A 16,450-nucleotide genomic window follows, 5' to 3' on the forward strand; every position below is an offset into this window, starting at 1 on the left:
GGATTTTAAATTTCTTATTTGCTAGATAAATTAATTTAGTACACACAATTAAAGTTACAGATTTTGGGGAACACAATACCTTTTTTTCTTCTGCACTATTAGGAACCATTAAGGTATAGATTCCACTTGTTGTAAGTCCTGATTTGAATGCTTCAGCACAGTCTTTGAAACGGATTTGTTCTTCTTTAGCCACAAAGTTGTTCTTGGCTGCTAAAAATAAAATAGAGATAGAAGAGATGCAGGATAAGATAAATAGCTCAGATTACTAACGATTCCCTCAAAACCTGTCTCTGAATTCAGGGTTTTGTGGTTTTTTTGGAGAGTGTTACCATGATGTAATAATAGTAATTAGTGATAGTAATGAATTAACAGTATATTGACTTTGCAGTCCTGAAATAGGTTTTTTGCCCTTCCCCTTTCTTGGAAAGCACCAGAGGAGATCAGCTTAATGCACCAGTGATATTTTACTGCTTCATATTCAGATACAAACATAACTGCTTGGTAAGCATCAATTCCTTTATACCTGTTTGCATACTTGAGTAGAATAACATAGGCATATTTCTCCAATTAAGCAGTTGCAACTCTCATTAGAAAATTTCATGCTATATATAAAGATATCTATACAACTATATGTATATCCTTTCATGTTCTGTGTATAAATGTGTATTGATCTTATAAGTGAGCAAATATCTTCAGATCAGTAAGAGGTCTGAATCCTAAATACTGTATATGCTTTCTTAAATTGAAATTAGCTAGTACAGTAGGTTTTGATGAAGCAAATAGAGCTGACCTATGTAAGAAATTATGTTCTTTTGGACAAATTAGAGTTCAAAAACCACACTGCTGTACTGAATAGGAGGCTATGTTCTTTGCTTGTAGTGATGGGTCTTCTCTATAGTTATCTGTACATCTGAGGGTACACTTAACCGCCAGTCAGAAGTTTCAGCTAATAAGCAAAATATAATCTCTGCATTCAGCTAGAACACTCCTGTGTGTTCAAAGGTAAAGTTGAGGGCATTATGGACTCCACTTCTGGAATTTGTAAATGTAAACAAAAGAAAAAAAAACTCCGTTTATGCCTGGCCATATTTTAAAGTGCAATCTTAAATGTATCTCCTTGTTTGCTGATTAAAGGTTTGGAGTTTTCTGGCATTTAGTCTCCTAGCTCATATCTATATTTGACCATTTTGAGGTAGATGTGGTATGGGGCAGTACAGTATGTGTTTCCTATTTTTTATTCAAAGAGAAAAAATGTGCCCACACACTACAATGATAAGCACACTGAAAATGTGTTTAACGGTTGCACAATTTTATTCCTGTTTATCAGTTTACCTGATAAGTTGATAACAGCTAGTTTACCTCAAATATAAAAAGAACACATTCAACTTTATAATTGCTTTTCCACATTCTATTGTTTGTAAGCTAGCTCAGAAGCTTTCCTTGTTGATTTTTGTCTTGTTGGCAGCCATTATTTTTTCCGCTTCAGGTTTAATGGTGCTGCAGCCAGCATGACTGACTTGTTTACTTAATTGTTCACTACTATAACAGATAACATCAGCAGGAATGTGCACAGCTTCAGGAATAGTATTCAAGGAGATATTATCAGGTGTTGATAAGGCTAAAATGTGGTGTTTGGTTTCTTAAAATTGATACTCATTGGTCTTCAAGATTTTTCAAAACCAATGTTTTTCTTATTTAAAAACGTATTGCTTGTATTTACATTTCTCAAGCACTGGGTACAATTCTACAAAGTGTTATTGCACAGTGAAATTATTACAAGTCAACTAAATTAGACTTTTCATTTCTAGATTTCATTCAGCTTACATAAACAGTGTAAAATGAAAAATAAGATTGGATTTTTAAACTTATTTTCAATAATCATAGATATTAGTAATTTAAGGAAAAATTAAACATAATTGTAATGTCCTTTTTGGTTGCTCTGGAACAGCCAGCATTGAAATTTACATATTCCATGGCTTGTTGGAGTCTACAAAGTTGATGCCAATTTTCATCCAAGAAAATACCCTTAAAGCAGTTTACATTTTAATTTAACAATAAATATTTAGATTTCACTGGAACCTCATCTCGACCTGCAACTTTTTAAGACAGGTAAAACTGTAGGCCCAAACTACTAATGACAGCTAAAAATTATCAGAAATTTGGGTTCTGTGACTATTGCTGAATTGAAAATATTGAAGTCATCCACACTATACTTGTTTTAAACTGTTCTGGTTTGGTAATTTCAGATGTCTTCAGTTTAGAGGTTATGCATCCTATGCTATATTTCCAGCCCCGTCAACCTGAAAAACAAACATTCTGTAGACTGTCCTGGAAATAATTTGCATATAGTCATAAACCTCAGCGTTTGGTCTCAATGCACCGTTTTCCATATACTGGTAGGGTAGGAGTACACAGATCTTGCCAGCTACGGTTGATACAGATGGGTGAAACCAGGTCTACTGACAGTGGAGGAGGCAAAGAGGGCAACTTCCCCTAAAGAAGAAAAAATACAAACCCTGTTGGCAGCCCACCGGGATATGCAAGGATTCAGGTTGGCCGAAAGTTGGTTGACAAGGCTGCCAGATGCGTTTGTGCCATGTGAGATATGACATTTGGCATCCCTGTTAAGTTAGACTACTGAGAACTGATCTGGCAAAGCAAAGCAATTTAAGTCATGAAGCTAAGATATTGTTGAAAACAGCTGTATGGAGTATTTAGGGGTTGTGTATGTGTAACTAATGGGCTTGCCTCTACATGATAAGTCTCACGTATAGAGAGTCAAGTAATTCACTTGTACAAAATTTTAAGACATACAATATATAAATGCATTTATGAGATGCTAAGATAGGGAGAAAATAGAACATATACGGATATAAAAAGAGGTACTCAGCTGATGTAATAGTGTTTATAGTTCACTTACAGTTTGGTGTAGATATCATAGTAAGCAAGTTGTGAACAGTCTCCATCAGATCATGTTGCTGTTTTTGCAGAACTGAATTGTTTACCGTAGCTGTGGCTAACTGTTTCTCTAATTCTTCAATTATAGAATTCTGTCTGGATACTAGTATTTCAAGTTGTTCTTTTTCATCTTTGATTGACTGCAGCTGAAGTGTGTGCTTGTCTTCCATATCAAGGACTTTTTTTTCTAGAAAGCTAATAAAAAAGAATATAATTGGGGTCAATTCAGAATGTATTTGTTTTTAGCTGAAAACTATTAAGCCTATTATGGAAAACAACTTCTATCTTAACATGTTTTTCTTCTATTTTTTTCTAACTGCATTCTGCAGAGAATGTTATACACGCACACAGAATACTGTGAACTGTATTTGGTTTGGCATATGCTTTGTTTGATGCATTACGTAACTATAATCTGTTAGTTAAATAAATGATCAGCTTTTATGCCACTCTACAATATGCTTAGTATTGTTTGTTCATACACCATAACAACTCTTTTATATGTTCTATGATACTTTGATAGTATGAGGGAAATTATACAGCTTTCTTTTCTGGCTCAGAAAGGAAAACAAAATTTCTTGAGAGTAGTAGGAGAATCCGACATGGAATGGATCTAAACTATTATTTATATCTATTTAAGTTCCTTGAATAATGCTACTTTTCCCTTCAATAATTTAAGGATTTGTGTACAGGCAGTCCCCGGGTTACGTACAAGATAGGGACTGTAGGTTTGTTCTTAAGTTGAATCTGTATGTAAGTCGGAACTGGCGTCCAGATTCAGCCGCTGCTGAAACTGACTGCCAGTTCTGACTTACATACAGAATCAACTTAAGAACCCCAAGCGTCCCCAAGTCAGCTGCTGCTGAAACTGATCAGCAGCTGATTCCAGGAAGCCCGGGGCAGAGCAACTCTGCCTCGGGCTTCCTGTAGTCAGCGCTGGTCAGTTTCAGCAGCGGCTGACTTGGGGACGCCTGGGGCAGACCAGCTGGGGTGCTGCTGGGTTGGTCCAGTAGCGCCGCTCCTCGGCACTACTGGACCAACCCAGCAGCACCCCATCTGCTCTGCCCCAGGCATCCTGATTCAGCGCTGCTAAAACTGACCAGCAGCAGCTGAATCAGGACCAGAGCAGCTGGGGTGCTGCTGGGTTGGACCAGTAGCACCCAGAGCGGCGCTGCGGGACCAACCGGCAGCACCCCAGCTGCTCTGCCACAGGCGTCCGGAGAAAAGCCTAGTCTGCTGGGGGTGGGGCATACTAACTGCACCCCCCCCCCCCCCACCCCAGCAGACCAGGAAGACACGGGCGGCGGACCGAGACGCACCGCAGTCCCGCCGCCTGGGTCCTCCGCGGCTTTGCTCCCCGTCTCCCTGGTCTGCTGGAGACCAGCAGACCAGGGAGACGGGGAGCAAAGCCTCTGAGGACGCCAGCAGCGGGACAGCCGCGGGGCGTCTGGGCTGTCCCGCTTCCGGTTTCCCCCGCAGCTTTGCAAAGCCTCGGGGAAGCCGGCAGCGGAGCAGTCCAGGCGCGCCTGGGGTGCCCCGCTACCCGAGCCCCCCCGCAGCTTTGCAAAGCCGCAGGGAAGCCGGCGGCGGGGCAGCCCAGGCGCGCCTGGGGTGCCCCGCTGCCCGAGCCCCTCCGCGGCTTTGCTCTGCATCTTCCTGGTCTGCAGACCAGGGAGACGCAGAGAAAGCCCCAGAGTACATGGGCGGCAGGACCGCGAGGTCCCGCAGTCCGTGTACTCTGGGGCAGCCCCGTTCGTAACTGCGGATCCGACATAAGTCGGATCCGCGTAAGTCGGGGACTGCCTGTACTCAACTTTCTATTTTCTTTCCAGTATAATAAAATGCTTCTTTGGCCTAAAAACATATAAAACAGTTCTGTAATTATTTGGAAAAAACTATGAATATATAGTTACCTAAAATGTGCTTGTTGCCTTTTCTAGAACTGGAGATGTAGAAGATTAAAAGGATGCAACTTGTTCTGATTATAGTCAAATTGTTCTTTTTTTTTTTTTTTATTTAAAACAAAAGGAGATTTTGTTCTGCTCCCTCGGTTTTTTAAGGGATGAACTGAATGCTGGCACTTCCAGCATTCAAATCATTCTTATACATTTCAGTAATTATACGGAGATCTCAGATCTGGGAACTGTAGTAAAAAACTATAGTGACATTTTAAAATTTAATATTTACTTTGTTCTCATTGGCTAAAGTTTCTTGTTTGTAGAAAGTTGGTAGATAAAGTCTTCAGGGAGCATACACAAATATAACAGGCTAGTAAACACAAATGTCAAAACATGTCTGTCCAACTTTTTTCCTTATGCTAATGTTTATTCAAACTAAAAAATACTTTTCACATAAGTTTCTTGTTGAAAAATATAATTTTGATGTAGACAGAAGTATTCTGCTATTTTTTTTATTGCTGTTTTAAATTAATCTCCAAATGATTACTATTTGAAACTAAAATAAACTTCTGAGGTTTGACAGTTATGCTTCATCCATATTAGAAACTAGTTGCATACCTCTCATAACATCCTTCAGAGATTAAAATGACAATGTGCGGAATTAAGGTGGTTAATAAAAAACTATGACACCTTTGCTGGCACACCATTGGATATGCAAGAGATAATTGACAATAACACAACTTTTCTTTTAGCTGAGATGAAACAAGGTTTTGACTGGGTTAAGTTCGATAGTAGATAGTCCTCTAACCCTGTGTCTTGCTTTGTTGGGCCTTGAGAAGAATTTATACCTTGGCTGCAGTTAGCAGGTTCAAAAAGTTTGTCAAGAAGGGTTCAATTCTCAGAAGTGATTTTGACTCTAATAACTCCTTGACCAACTGACAAACACTTCAAAGCCAACCCTTCTATAAAAGGTGGGCTTGACAAACTCTCTACTAGTAATTAAGGATGTGAAGGACTAGTTGACTGTCGGATAAGCAAATGCTTATCGGATAGTCAACAAACTTGTAGATTAGTTGCTCTCCCGCCTTTGCCACCTTTATCAGAAATAGATAGCGAGGAGAGGAGGAAAGGTACTTCAAAGCGGCAGCACCACGTGGAACCTGGGGCCAGACCCCGGGCTTCAAGCAGCAATGCTACTTTGAAATGCCATCGCGGGAACCCAGCATCAGGTTCCTCCCAGCATTTCAAAGCAGCAGCACCACGTGGAGCCCAGTATCAGCCCACGCTCCACGTGGTGCTACCACTTTGAAATGCCGGGAGGAGCCTGACACTGGGCTCCTGTGATGGCGTTTCAAAGTGGCAGCGTTGCGCGGAACCCAGTATCAGTGACGAGTCCCCAGCTGACCCCAGGCTTCACATGGCGCTCTCGTTTTTAAAGTGTAGAAACAGTCCTAGGTCTGTTTCTACACTTCAAAGGCGGAGATGCCCTGTTGACTAGTCGATGCAAAATGCATCGACTATTCGATTAGTCTGTTACCTGCAATTTAACATCCCTATTAGTAATATACCACTTCCATAGTATTGATTCATAAACAGTGTTTTATAAGGTATCAAATGAAAGCCAGAAAAATACAGGTCACTAATAATTAAAGTCTGTCTCACAGTAAAGTTAGCAAGCAAATTTTTTTGCCGAATCCGTAGTGTATAGTCATTTGTCCCTGTCTCTCATGTAAATTAAGCATGATAAACACAACACAATGAGAGCTATGTTTGCATTCCAAGTCAACAGAGGCTTGTGAAGTCAACAGGAAAGGAGTAGACAGGAAAACAAGTTGGGGAGAGGATTGAGGGAGAAGAGTTTTATCTGGGAGTGCCCTGTGAAAGGATAGACTTCAAAGCTTTACTGGACAGTCACTAATAGATAAGTAAGACATTTTGTTACCTATCGCTGAGGAAGCAAATGGAACGGTGCTTTTTTGTATCTGTAAATAGTGGATTCCCGTCACCTGGGTTGATGACACTGGGAAAGATACTCTTACTCACTGTACATTTGAATCTTTGAATCCCTGGGCTTTAATACATGTATTCTGATTTCTATTATAAATGTGTCAGTGCTTTGGTATTAAGCAGAGTGTGAATCCTCAGTTGACTCGAACAAGTTGAATAAGCTGTTCTATTTGGGGACTGCAAACCTGATCATTTCTGAGAGTATCCAGTGATGAAACGCTGCAGGGGGGTGGTTTTAGAAGGGCTCGGAAGCTGATGTATACTTTTTGCTATCAGCAAGGCAAAATAAGGGCTAGCAGAGCCCTGAGGAGATTTGTTTTGGTGGTTAACCAGACTGTTGCTGTTGAGGGGCTTATGACCTCTTAAACATGAAGAAGTCTCTCTCATACTGAGGCAGAGATGGAGAGTAACAAAGTAACTCTCAGACTTGGGCGCCCAAAGGAAGTTTTACTCTGACTTGGGCATTTAAGATCATCTTGGTATGTCTACACTTAAACTGCAACAGCAAACGCTAGTTTGGTATAGTTGCTTCTCTGGGGGATATGGATTTTTCATACCCCTGAGAGATACAGCTATGCTTCTGTAAATTCCTGGTGTAGACCAGCTCTGTCTAATTGGAAGTCAGTGGGATTTAGGCTGATAAATGCTTAGTCATTTTTTATTATGGGACTTAAATTCTACTCTTGAAAAATTTACCCTAAGGCAACAAAACAACAGCCATCACTTTTCACATGTAGATATCATCTGAGACTTCCTAGGACTGTTTAACCAAGAGATGGTTTCCTGTCTGACGTAGGTTAAGATCTTTGAAACCTGGATATCTTTCCTTGGCTATGACCTTTATATATTCTGGATGGCTGGTGGGGAGATGGGTGCAACTATGCTTCTGTGTCTCAGCCCTGCAGTGAATTCAGAGCTGATGCTAGCCAGTTGGGGCATTATGGCCCTGTTGAGCCAACTGGCTCTTCAATCCCTGCAGAAAACAAGGTTGCCTTCTTATTGCAGTAGACTTCTGATAATCCGGAACCTTTGGGACCTAGGTGGTGCCGGATTATCGGATATGCCGGACTATCAGGAGGTACTATAAGCTCTTTTATATTTTTATTTATACACACACACACACACACACACACACACACACACACACAGGGCTCGACAAACTATAGAATCTACTCACCTGTGGCAAGTCGATTTCAGTCACGCACCCCGTTTACCGGTGGCGTGCACATGTGCAATGTGGCTCTGGTGCATGCGCAGTGCGGGGCTGGTGAGTGGCTTTCACCGCCGTTTGTCAAGCCCTGTATATATGTGTATATATAGACAGTATATACTGTATATAAAATGTTTTTAACCCTTTTTATTGTACATACTGTATACAGTATACTGTAATTTAGTTTTTTAACCTTTGTACCCTTTTTATTGTACATACGGTAATGCATAAATTTGGTCATAGAATGAAAAAATAAACGTACAGTACAGTACTCACCATTATTGTTGCGAAGCCATTGAATACAGAAAGCAGAGGATACTATGTACAGTAGTGTGCAGCACTGGCTAACCATTTAAACTATTAATCACTTAAACTATTAATACAGTAACTTAAAAAAATTGTTTTTTGCCAAAGCTCACTCACTAGGCTCTTGCCATTTTGATGCCGGACTATTGGCAGTGCCATACAATTGGATGCCAGACCATTGGAGTTTTACTGTATATATAATGGGTTGAATAAAACTGGCCTTTTTTATCCAACCAATCTTTAGCTGTGGGCTACCATGTCTCTAACATAATAGATCATTCTAACCGAGGACAGTGTGTATTCATTATGAAAACTGTCATGACATGATTGTATATTTTCCTCTTTCAATGCAATATTTTTCTTGCAAAACAAGGGTATTGCATTGCTGAGCCCATTTCAGCTTCTTTCCAAATAATATTGGGAGGGGCAGAGGGGCAAATATTACAGAAGAATCATTTTAGAAGAGAAATGTTTTCATCTAGGAAAAAAATATTTAAAAGGACAACTTAGCTTGCAACTTACCTGTTTTTTTCTTGCAACTTAGTTATTTCATTGGTTTGATCTGAAATTTGCCTTTCTAATTTGTTGGTTGAAAGAGAATGTTCCAGAAGCTGAAGTTCAAGTCTTGATGTCTGATTTAATACCTGAAATAGAAAAAATCTTTGGAAACCCAGGCTAAGTTTTTTGGCTAGTTTTAATTTAATCTATCCTAGCGTCACTAGTTATCACATGTAGAAAATAAAATAAAAACATTCACTTTTGTGATATAATCTGAGCGGTATACATCTATGCCATGATTTGGGCAAGAATGCATTAATTAGAGGCATGGGGGGAAATGTTCAGAATTACTGTAGTTTTCTGTTTGTTCATTAAACAAATGCATAATAGTTTACATTTCCCCTTATCTTTATCCTTAGGAATGTTTTAGTGGTGTTTGTATAAGCCATTAGCTTTGCCATTGAATCTAATTACAAAAAACAGTATTTGACATTTATTGTATATGCTCTTTACAAATAATTTCCTAAACGATGTTTTTCCCCATTTTGGTATAAATATATGAAGCATTTTATTTTTATATGACTGGGCAAAATCCTGGCTGTGCTGGAGTCCCTTGGAATATTACCTTTGACTTTAATGGGACCAGAATTTCACATGTGTTTACAATGAAAAAAAAATCATTTGAATTGAACTGTTTGCCATATGACCAAATTTTTTATAGACTCATTCCATGGTTTCAGTTTTATTACACTACTTCCTTATCTAACTTTTTAATTCAGAATTACATCTATCAGTGAAGAAATTATTGTACTGTGATGTGACGTGGAAGATCAGTTATGCTTTGATATGTTACATTCTTATGTATGTTCTCTAGACAATATCAGTTTTCTCTTTTAGAATAGCTTTTTTTATTCATCAGAATTTGGCTTTAGTTTACAGGAAGAATTGATTACTCACATCCTTCATGTTAAACAGTCATTCAGGACATGATTTCACACTAAAGTGTAATTGAGAATTATTGCCAAAGAATGAGTGTCCTTGAGAGAGAAATTGTTTGGTTAATTTCTTTAAGTTGTTAATTAAGCTTTTAACCTACTCAACAGTAATTTCAGAAAAAGAAGGAAAGTTACAGTGACAGTCCTTTTACTTGAAACAGAAACTGGTTGGGTAATTTTTATTGTGATCGATTAAAAACAGTTTCTCAGTGAGTGAAAAAACACAGGTATCCACCTGGCTCTTAGTAATGAAGCCATAAAGATATACGTAACTTGTTCTGAATGGACCCGTCAATTTACCATACAGAATTAAAAAAAAAAAAAGTAGGTGACAATTTACATCTTCCAAATAACCAGATAATGTTTATAAATAGCAGCATATGCTGTGAATATGTGTTAATATTTGTATAGTACTTTGAACCTCTGAAGCATAATATGCTAAATATTTTAAATATCTGTTATAGAAATATATATTTGAATTTACCCACCATGTTAACAGAAGCCTCTAAAATACATGAAGCCATTTTATTTCAATCCAGGATTCACCCTTGTATATCTTACTCTTCAATTTAGAACTGTGTTTGTGCTTAAAAAAAGTTTGATTTGTCTGCTAGCAGAACAAATGCTTTTAATTAAAGCAAGAATTAAGACCTTTAAATTCATTATATTGAAAGACACATGCCACTTAGATAATTATTAAATTGTTTTGTAACTACAGCAATATGATAAAAGAAGGTGTGTGTGTGTGTGTGTGTGTGTGTGTGTGTGTGTGTGTGTGTGTGTGTGTGTGTGTGTGTGTGTGTGTGTGTGTGTGTGGTTGTTTAGTAATGACCATACTTGTGGATGCATTTGTCTTGAAACTTAAACCAGTGCTGGAATTTTGAAAAGTTTTCCCACTTTTAATATAGGAACTTCTTAGTTTCTTTGGAGGAGAGGGGAATCCCCACACAATTGAAGTGGGACTTTCACACTGAAGTTAACTGGGAAAAAAAGATTGCCATTTACTTTTTTCCAGTAGCTTCCTTTAATTCCTCAGCCTTTCTCCCACTCATTTAATCTTGTTATGATTCATCTCACAGTGAAATCATAAATATGTGCTTCTGGCATTAGTATCTCATGGTGGAAATGACTGTGATTATCCTAGATTCATTATGATCTCATTACAGTATCCACCAGAGAGAATATGCTATCAAGGAGGATACTTACTGATTGGGAAAGGGGAAATTAAATGCAGAAATGAGAACTTTTCCTTTTATTTTTACAGTACTCAAAAGCATATAAATTTGTTTAATAAATGCAAACATGGGCCCATCCCAAAGAAGATAAAATTCTAATTTAGCTGTGACCTTACAAATTGGAGGTGAACAATCAGGAAGAAATAATAGTAGGGGTTAATGCAGATAATATGATTGTTCAGTTTATGTTGGGGCATATCTTGGTGGTTTTAAATATATTATTTGTTTAAAAAATGCAACTACCATTTTAAATTTTCCCTATTTTGACATTCCCTTGTATATGGGTTGCTCTAAAGCCTGCTGAAGTCAATGGGAGTCTTACTTACTGAAGTCAATGGTAAGTCATTACTTACTTGAGCTTCAACATCTGTTAACTTCCGGGTTTTTTCAGCTGTTTGATTAAGTAAATTGCCTATTTCAAGCATTACTGCAGTTTGGTTCTGCACTGCATTTTGCTGGATCTCTACCATTTCTTTCTTCATATTGTCTTGGATGTAATTCTCAAGCTACAGAGGGAAAAGAAAGAAGATAATCTCCTCTTAGGCCTTTGCTGTATGGATTTTTTAAAATATAAATTTCCTTTAATGGCTAACATAGATTTAGCGCCACCAGAGGGAGTAATGGCATGCCAAGTGAAGGCTCTTGTGGCCACTAGAGTTCCAACAACTATACTGTGTAGTTGTAGACTCTGGCCAGGCTTAGAAATTGCAGAGGTTAGAATGCTGGCAGCCACTTTGAACCTTGTCTATACTAATACTCCCACCAGTGTTAGTAATTGTGGAAAATTTTAAAATATAAAGACCTAAGAGTTTAGTCAATTTCCTCTGTCAAACCTTCAGAAATATTTTGAAGAGCATTTTTACCTGCATAATTAATGATCAGAGAAGAAATCTGTATGCGTATAAAAATAAACGTTGTATATATGTTTTTTTTACTAATGTTTGAGAGCCTTTCAAACAAACCGGTAAAACCTAGGGTGAGCCAAATAAATACCACATGTCTAGGAATGAAAAAAGCTGCTGAAATCATTTAATTCTGAAATAACTCTTCTGACCAAATACGTGTCCTTTGGTCTGTCTGAATTGACTGACAACAGTTTGATTTATTTCAAATTTATTCAAAATTATTTTATACATAAATTCTGCAAATAACTTGTGGTTTGTAGTTTGTTTATGATTGATTTTTCTCTCTTGAGAGGAGATATAAGCAGGGTTGCCAGGCATCCAGTTTTTGACCTGAATGTCTAGTTGAAAAGGAACAGTGGCAGCTCCAGTCAGCGCTACTGACCGGGCTGATAACAGTCCAGTCAGTAGCACAGTGGGACTAAGGCAGCTGTGTCCATGGGAAGCAGCTGACATGTCCTTGTGACTTCTAGATGCAGGGACAATCAGGGAAGCTCCACATACTACCATTGGCCAGAGCCATTTGGCCTAGGAGCTAGACATGCCAGTCACTTCAAGTAGCTACAAGGAATTAGGGCAGGCAGGAAGCCTGCCTTAGCCCCACTCTGCTGCCAACCAGGAGCCACCTGAGGTAAGCACAGCCCAGCTGGAGCCTGCACCCCAAACACTCTGCCTCATGTTAGGACCTCATCCTTCATCCCAACTCCCTCCCAAAGCCAACCTCCTGCCCCATCCTTGAGTCTCCTCCCAGAGTTTGCACTTCCTTCCACACCGCAAACCTCTGTTGCAGCTCTGAGCTTCTTCCTACACCCCAATCCCTTGCCTAGGCCCAATGATTAAGGTTGGGGAAGAGCAAGTAACCCAGAGAGGAGGGAAGAAAGTTCTTCTTCACACAGTGTGTAGTCAACCTGTGAAACTCCTTGCCAGAGGAGGCTGTGAAGGCTAGGACTATAACAGAGTTTAAAGAGAAGCTAGATAATTTCATGGAGGTTAGGTGCATAAAAGGCTATTAGCCAGGAGATAGAAATGGTATCCCTGGCCTCTGTTTGTCAGAGGCTGGAGAAGGATGGCAGGAGACAAATCACTTGATCAGTGTCTTTGGTCCACCCTCTCTGGGGCACCTGGTGCTGGCCACTGTCGGCAGACAGGCTACTGGACTAGATGAACCTTTGGTCTGACCCAGTATGGCCATTCTTATGAAGGATTGTGGAAGAGGATGGAATGAGACGTGGGCCAAGACAAGGGACTTTAGTTTTTTGCCAATAGAAAGTTGGCAACCCTCAATCCAGGTGACATGGAATATTTGATGCCTGTATGGGAGTGAGTCAATTAGAATCAGCTTTCTAATATAAACATCAGTGAAGTCACATGCAAAATCCACTTTTGTTGAATATTAGAAGTTGCTCTTTCGGCAAACATTTCTGCTGATAAATTGGATCCCAATTTGGCAAGATGCTTAAATGTATGTTTAGTTTCACTGAGGTCAATGGAATTATTCACGAGTTCAAAGTTAGACATATGTCAAAGCAGGCCCTTAGTTCACTAGAATATTCACAAATGAAACAAAGTATTCTTTTTCTTTTAAATGAGTATTTCTTGAATTTTTAAATATCCATTTCTGGGCTGAAAGTCTGTTCAATTATTTGGATTTAAACAAAGACTTTGGAACTCCAATGATGGAATCTGTTAATGAACTATTATTTGTAAGGTATCATATCACTAGAAGTATGGTATTAATGTGAACTTCAAAGGTGGAATTCTTCATTTAAAAGAAAACCTGGGTTATCAAGTTATAGGAATATGAAATATTAAGACTTTTTTTCCTTTGGTCCAGTTCCTTTTTCATTTTAACATTGCACGTTTCCAGTTGCTGAGTTAAAATTAAAAGGTTGGGCAAGCTACTACTCAACTTCAAGAATGGAGATTCATTGAGTCAAATGCATGGAGACAGGAAAATAGCTTCCATTTCAATGCATTTCCATACCATTGATCAAATGTAGCTATTTTTCTTTAGACTGTCTTGGTTCTTCTAGCATGGTATCAGAGAAGTAAAACCATTTTGCCTATGACTAAAGACAGATCATTACCTCCATAAATATTGCTTCAGTAAGCATCAGATCTTTTTCCTTCATGCCTCACAAAGTAGTCACTTCCAAAGGCTGACTAATTTTAAAAGGATATGTTAAAAGCATTGTACATACCCAAAGAACGCAATTTTAAATCAAATCCATAAGTATGTTGTTACTTTTGGATCAAACCAAAAGTTTTTAATCCTCCAATCCACCGCTGCCAAAATTGCAATACTTTCTATTTGTAACATTCTAGAATCTTAACATAGGTTGGTCCAACAGAAACTTTACACCAGGGATAGGGAACCTCTGTGGTGCTGGCTGGACACAGTTTGTCAGAGTTAGCCATTGCCAGGCCTTGACACTGTTTGTTTAGCTGAGTGTCTATAGTCACAGAACCCCACAGTTTCCAGTGGCTGTGGTTCACCGACTATGGCCAATAGGAGCTGCAGGAAGTGGTGTGGGCAAAGCTACCACTTCACTATGAGGCAAGATCGAAAGAATTGGGTTTGTTTAGTTTGGAAAAGAGAAGACTGAGAGGGGACATAGCTTTCAAGTATCTAAAAAGATGTAACAAGGAGGAAGGAGAAAAATTGTCTGATAATAGGACAAGAAGCAATGGACTTAAATTGCAGCATAGAAGATTTAGGTTGGACGTTACGAAAAACTTCCTAACCGCTAGGGTGCTTAAGCACTGGAACAAATTGGCTAGGGAGGTTGTGGTATCTCCATGATTTGAGAGTTGTACGAGGTTAGACAGGTTAGAAAGCATCTGTCATAAGAACAGCCATATTGGATCAGAACAAAGGTTCATTTAGCTCAGTATCCTGTCTGCTGACAGTAACCAATACCAGATGCTCCAGAGGGAGGAAACACAGCAGGTAATCCTCATATGATCCCTCTCCTGTCACCCATTTTCAGACAAACAGAGGCTAGGGACATCATTCTTACCCATTGTGGCTAAAGCCATTGGTGGTTACTCGCTGGCAGGCCATCTCCATGAATCTATCACCTGCAAATTTTGCCACTGCATTGTTTACCCCTTTGTTTAGATCATTTATAAATAATTTGAATAGGATTGATCCCAGGACTGACTTTTGGGCGACCCCAGTAGTTTCCCCCTCTCCACTCTTACCATCTATTCCTTTGAGAGTCTGAAGGCATGGAAAACTTACCATCTATTCCTTTGTTTCCTGTCTTTTAACTAGTTATCAATCCATGAAAAGACCTTCTCTCTTATCCCATGACAACTTACTTTACTTAAGAGCCTTTGGTGAGGGACCTTGTCAGGGATGATCTAGAACAGCGTTTCCCAAAGTGTGGTCCGTAGGCTAGTACCGGTCCTTAGGAAAAAAAATACTGGTCCTTAGAAAAATTACCCTGCATGATCCTATTATTTTGTGTGATGGGGAAGCAGCACACCATATTGTGGAGTGCAGCGCTCTTGGGAGAGAGCCCTCCACGGTGGAGTCTCTGACGGGCATGCTCCCGGGTGCTAGGGCTAGATCCAGCGGGTGCTAGGACCCATGGAGAAGGCTGGGCACCATGCGCACTGATGCAAAATACCCTGCACCGGATGCAGCCAGGGGAGCCGGCGCCAGCCAATAAAGCGGCAGGGATTGGGGCCAAGAGGAGGGTGGAACAACCCGCCAGACAGGTATGGCCAGCTACACAATTTATTTGCATATTCATCATTTGCTTAATGAATATGCAAATAAATGTTACCAGTCCTCCAAAAACTTGTGGATGGGTTTACTGGTCTCCAGTATCAACAATTGGGAGCCACTGATCTAGAAGATAGTGCATGGCCCTGCCATTAGGGCAGGGAACTGAAGTTGATGACCCCTCAAAGTCCCTTCCAGTTCTAGTATTCTATGATTTCTGCAGCTGCCTTTGGCTGAGAACCGTGACCACTGGGAGCTGCGGGGCTCCATGCCTCCAGACTCTCAAGTAAAAAATGTGCCTGATGGCCTGCTAGCGGGTAACCCTGATGAACCACGTGCAGTCTGTGGGTGGGAGGTTTCCCACCAATGCTTTACACAGATGTGAGCACAGCATTTGATCTGCAGACACAGACATACTCATTTGCCTTGAAGGAGTGTTGTAAGGATTAAATATCTAATGTTTATGAAGTACATTGAAGAAAAAGTGTTATATATGCTGTCATTTTTAAATGGCCTTTGTAGCAGTCTTTTCCTATAACCAAATTTGAGCATGCAATCAACTGTTTCTTGGCCTGATAGTGTTACATATGTGCCCTCAATTCCCATTACAGTATAAGAATTGAGAGCATTCTGCTTCTTGTCGGATTAGTTCTTCAGAGTTATTTATTTCTCTGAGTTAATAATCTGGCTTCCTTTTAGATTTTCCTAGTT

General features: G+C 39.5%; 2 protein-coding genes across 11 annotated transcripts in view; one reads left to right on the forward strand and one right to left on the reverse strand.

The window, feature by feature from the left end:
* MCPH1 (microcephalin 1) overlaps positions 1-16,450 on the forward strand; it is a 225,446-nt gene that overhangs the window by 103,398 nt on the left and 105,598 nt on the right. The window lies entirely within an intron of this gene.
* The window catches only part of ANGPT2 (angiopoietin 2), a 58,750-nt gene that overhangs the window by 22,545 nt on the left and 19,755 nt on the right, over positions 1-16,450 (reverse strand). For 2 of the 5 annotated variants that reach the window (XM_014580941.3, XM_006137764.4), the window contains exons 2-5: positions 11,458-11,610; positions 8,899-9,020; positions 2,921-3,153; positions 80-210 (exon numbers count right to left, since the gene is read on the reverse strand). In XM_014580941.3, coding sequence (XP_014436427.1) covers positions 80-210; positions 2,921-3,153; positions 8,899-9,020; positions 11,458-11,610 — 639 coding nt within the window. The remainder of the gene's footprint in view (positions 1-79; positions 211-2,920; positions 3,154-8,898; positions 9,021-11,457; positions 11,611-16,450) is intronic. The other 3 variants (XM_006137765.4, XM_075923605.1, XM_006137766.4) reach the window with 3 other exon arrangements.

Source organism: Pelodiscus sinensis, chromosome 3 (assembly GCF_049634645.1).
Source record: "Pelodiscus sinensis isolate JC-2024 chromosome 3, ASM4963464v1, whole genome shotgun sequence".
NCBI lineage: Eukaryota > Metazoa > Chordata > Testudines > Trionychidae > Pelodiscus > Pelodiscus sinensis.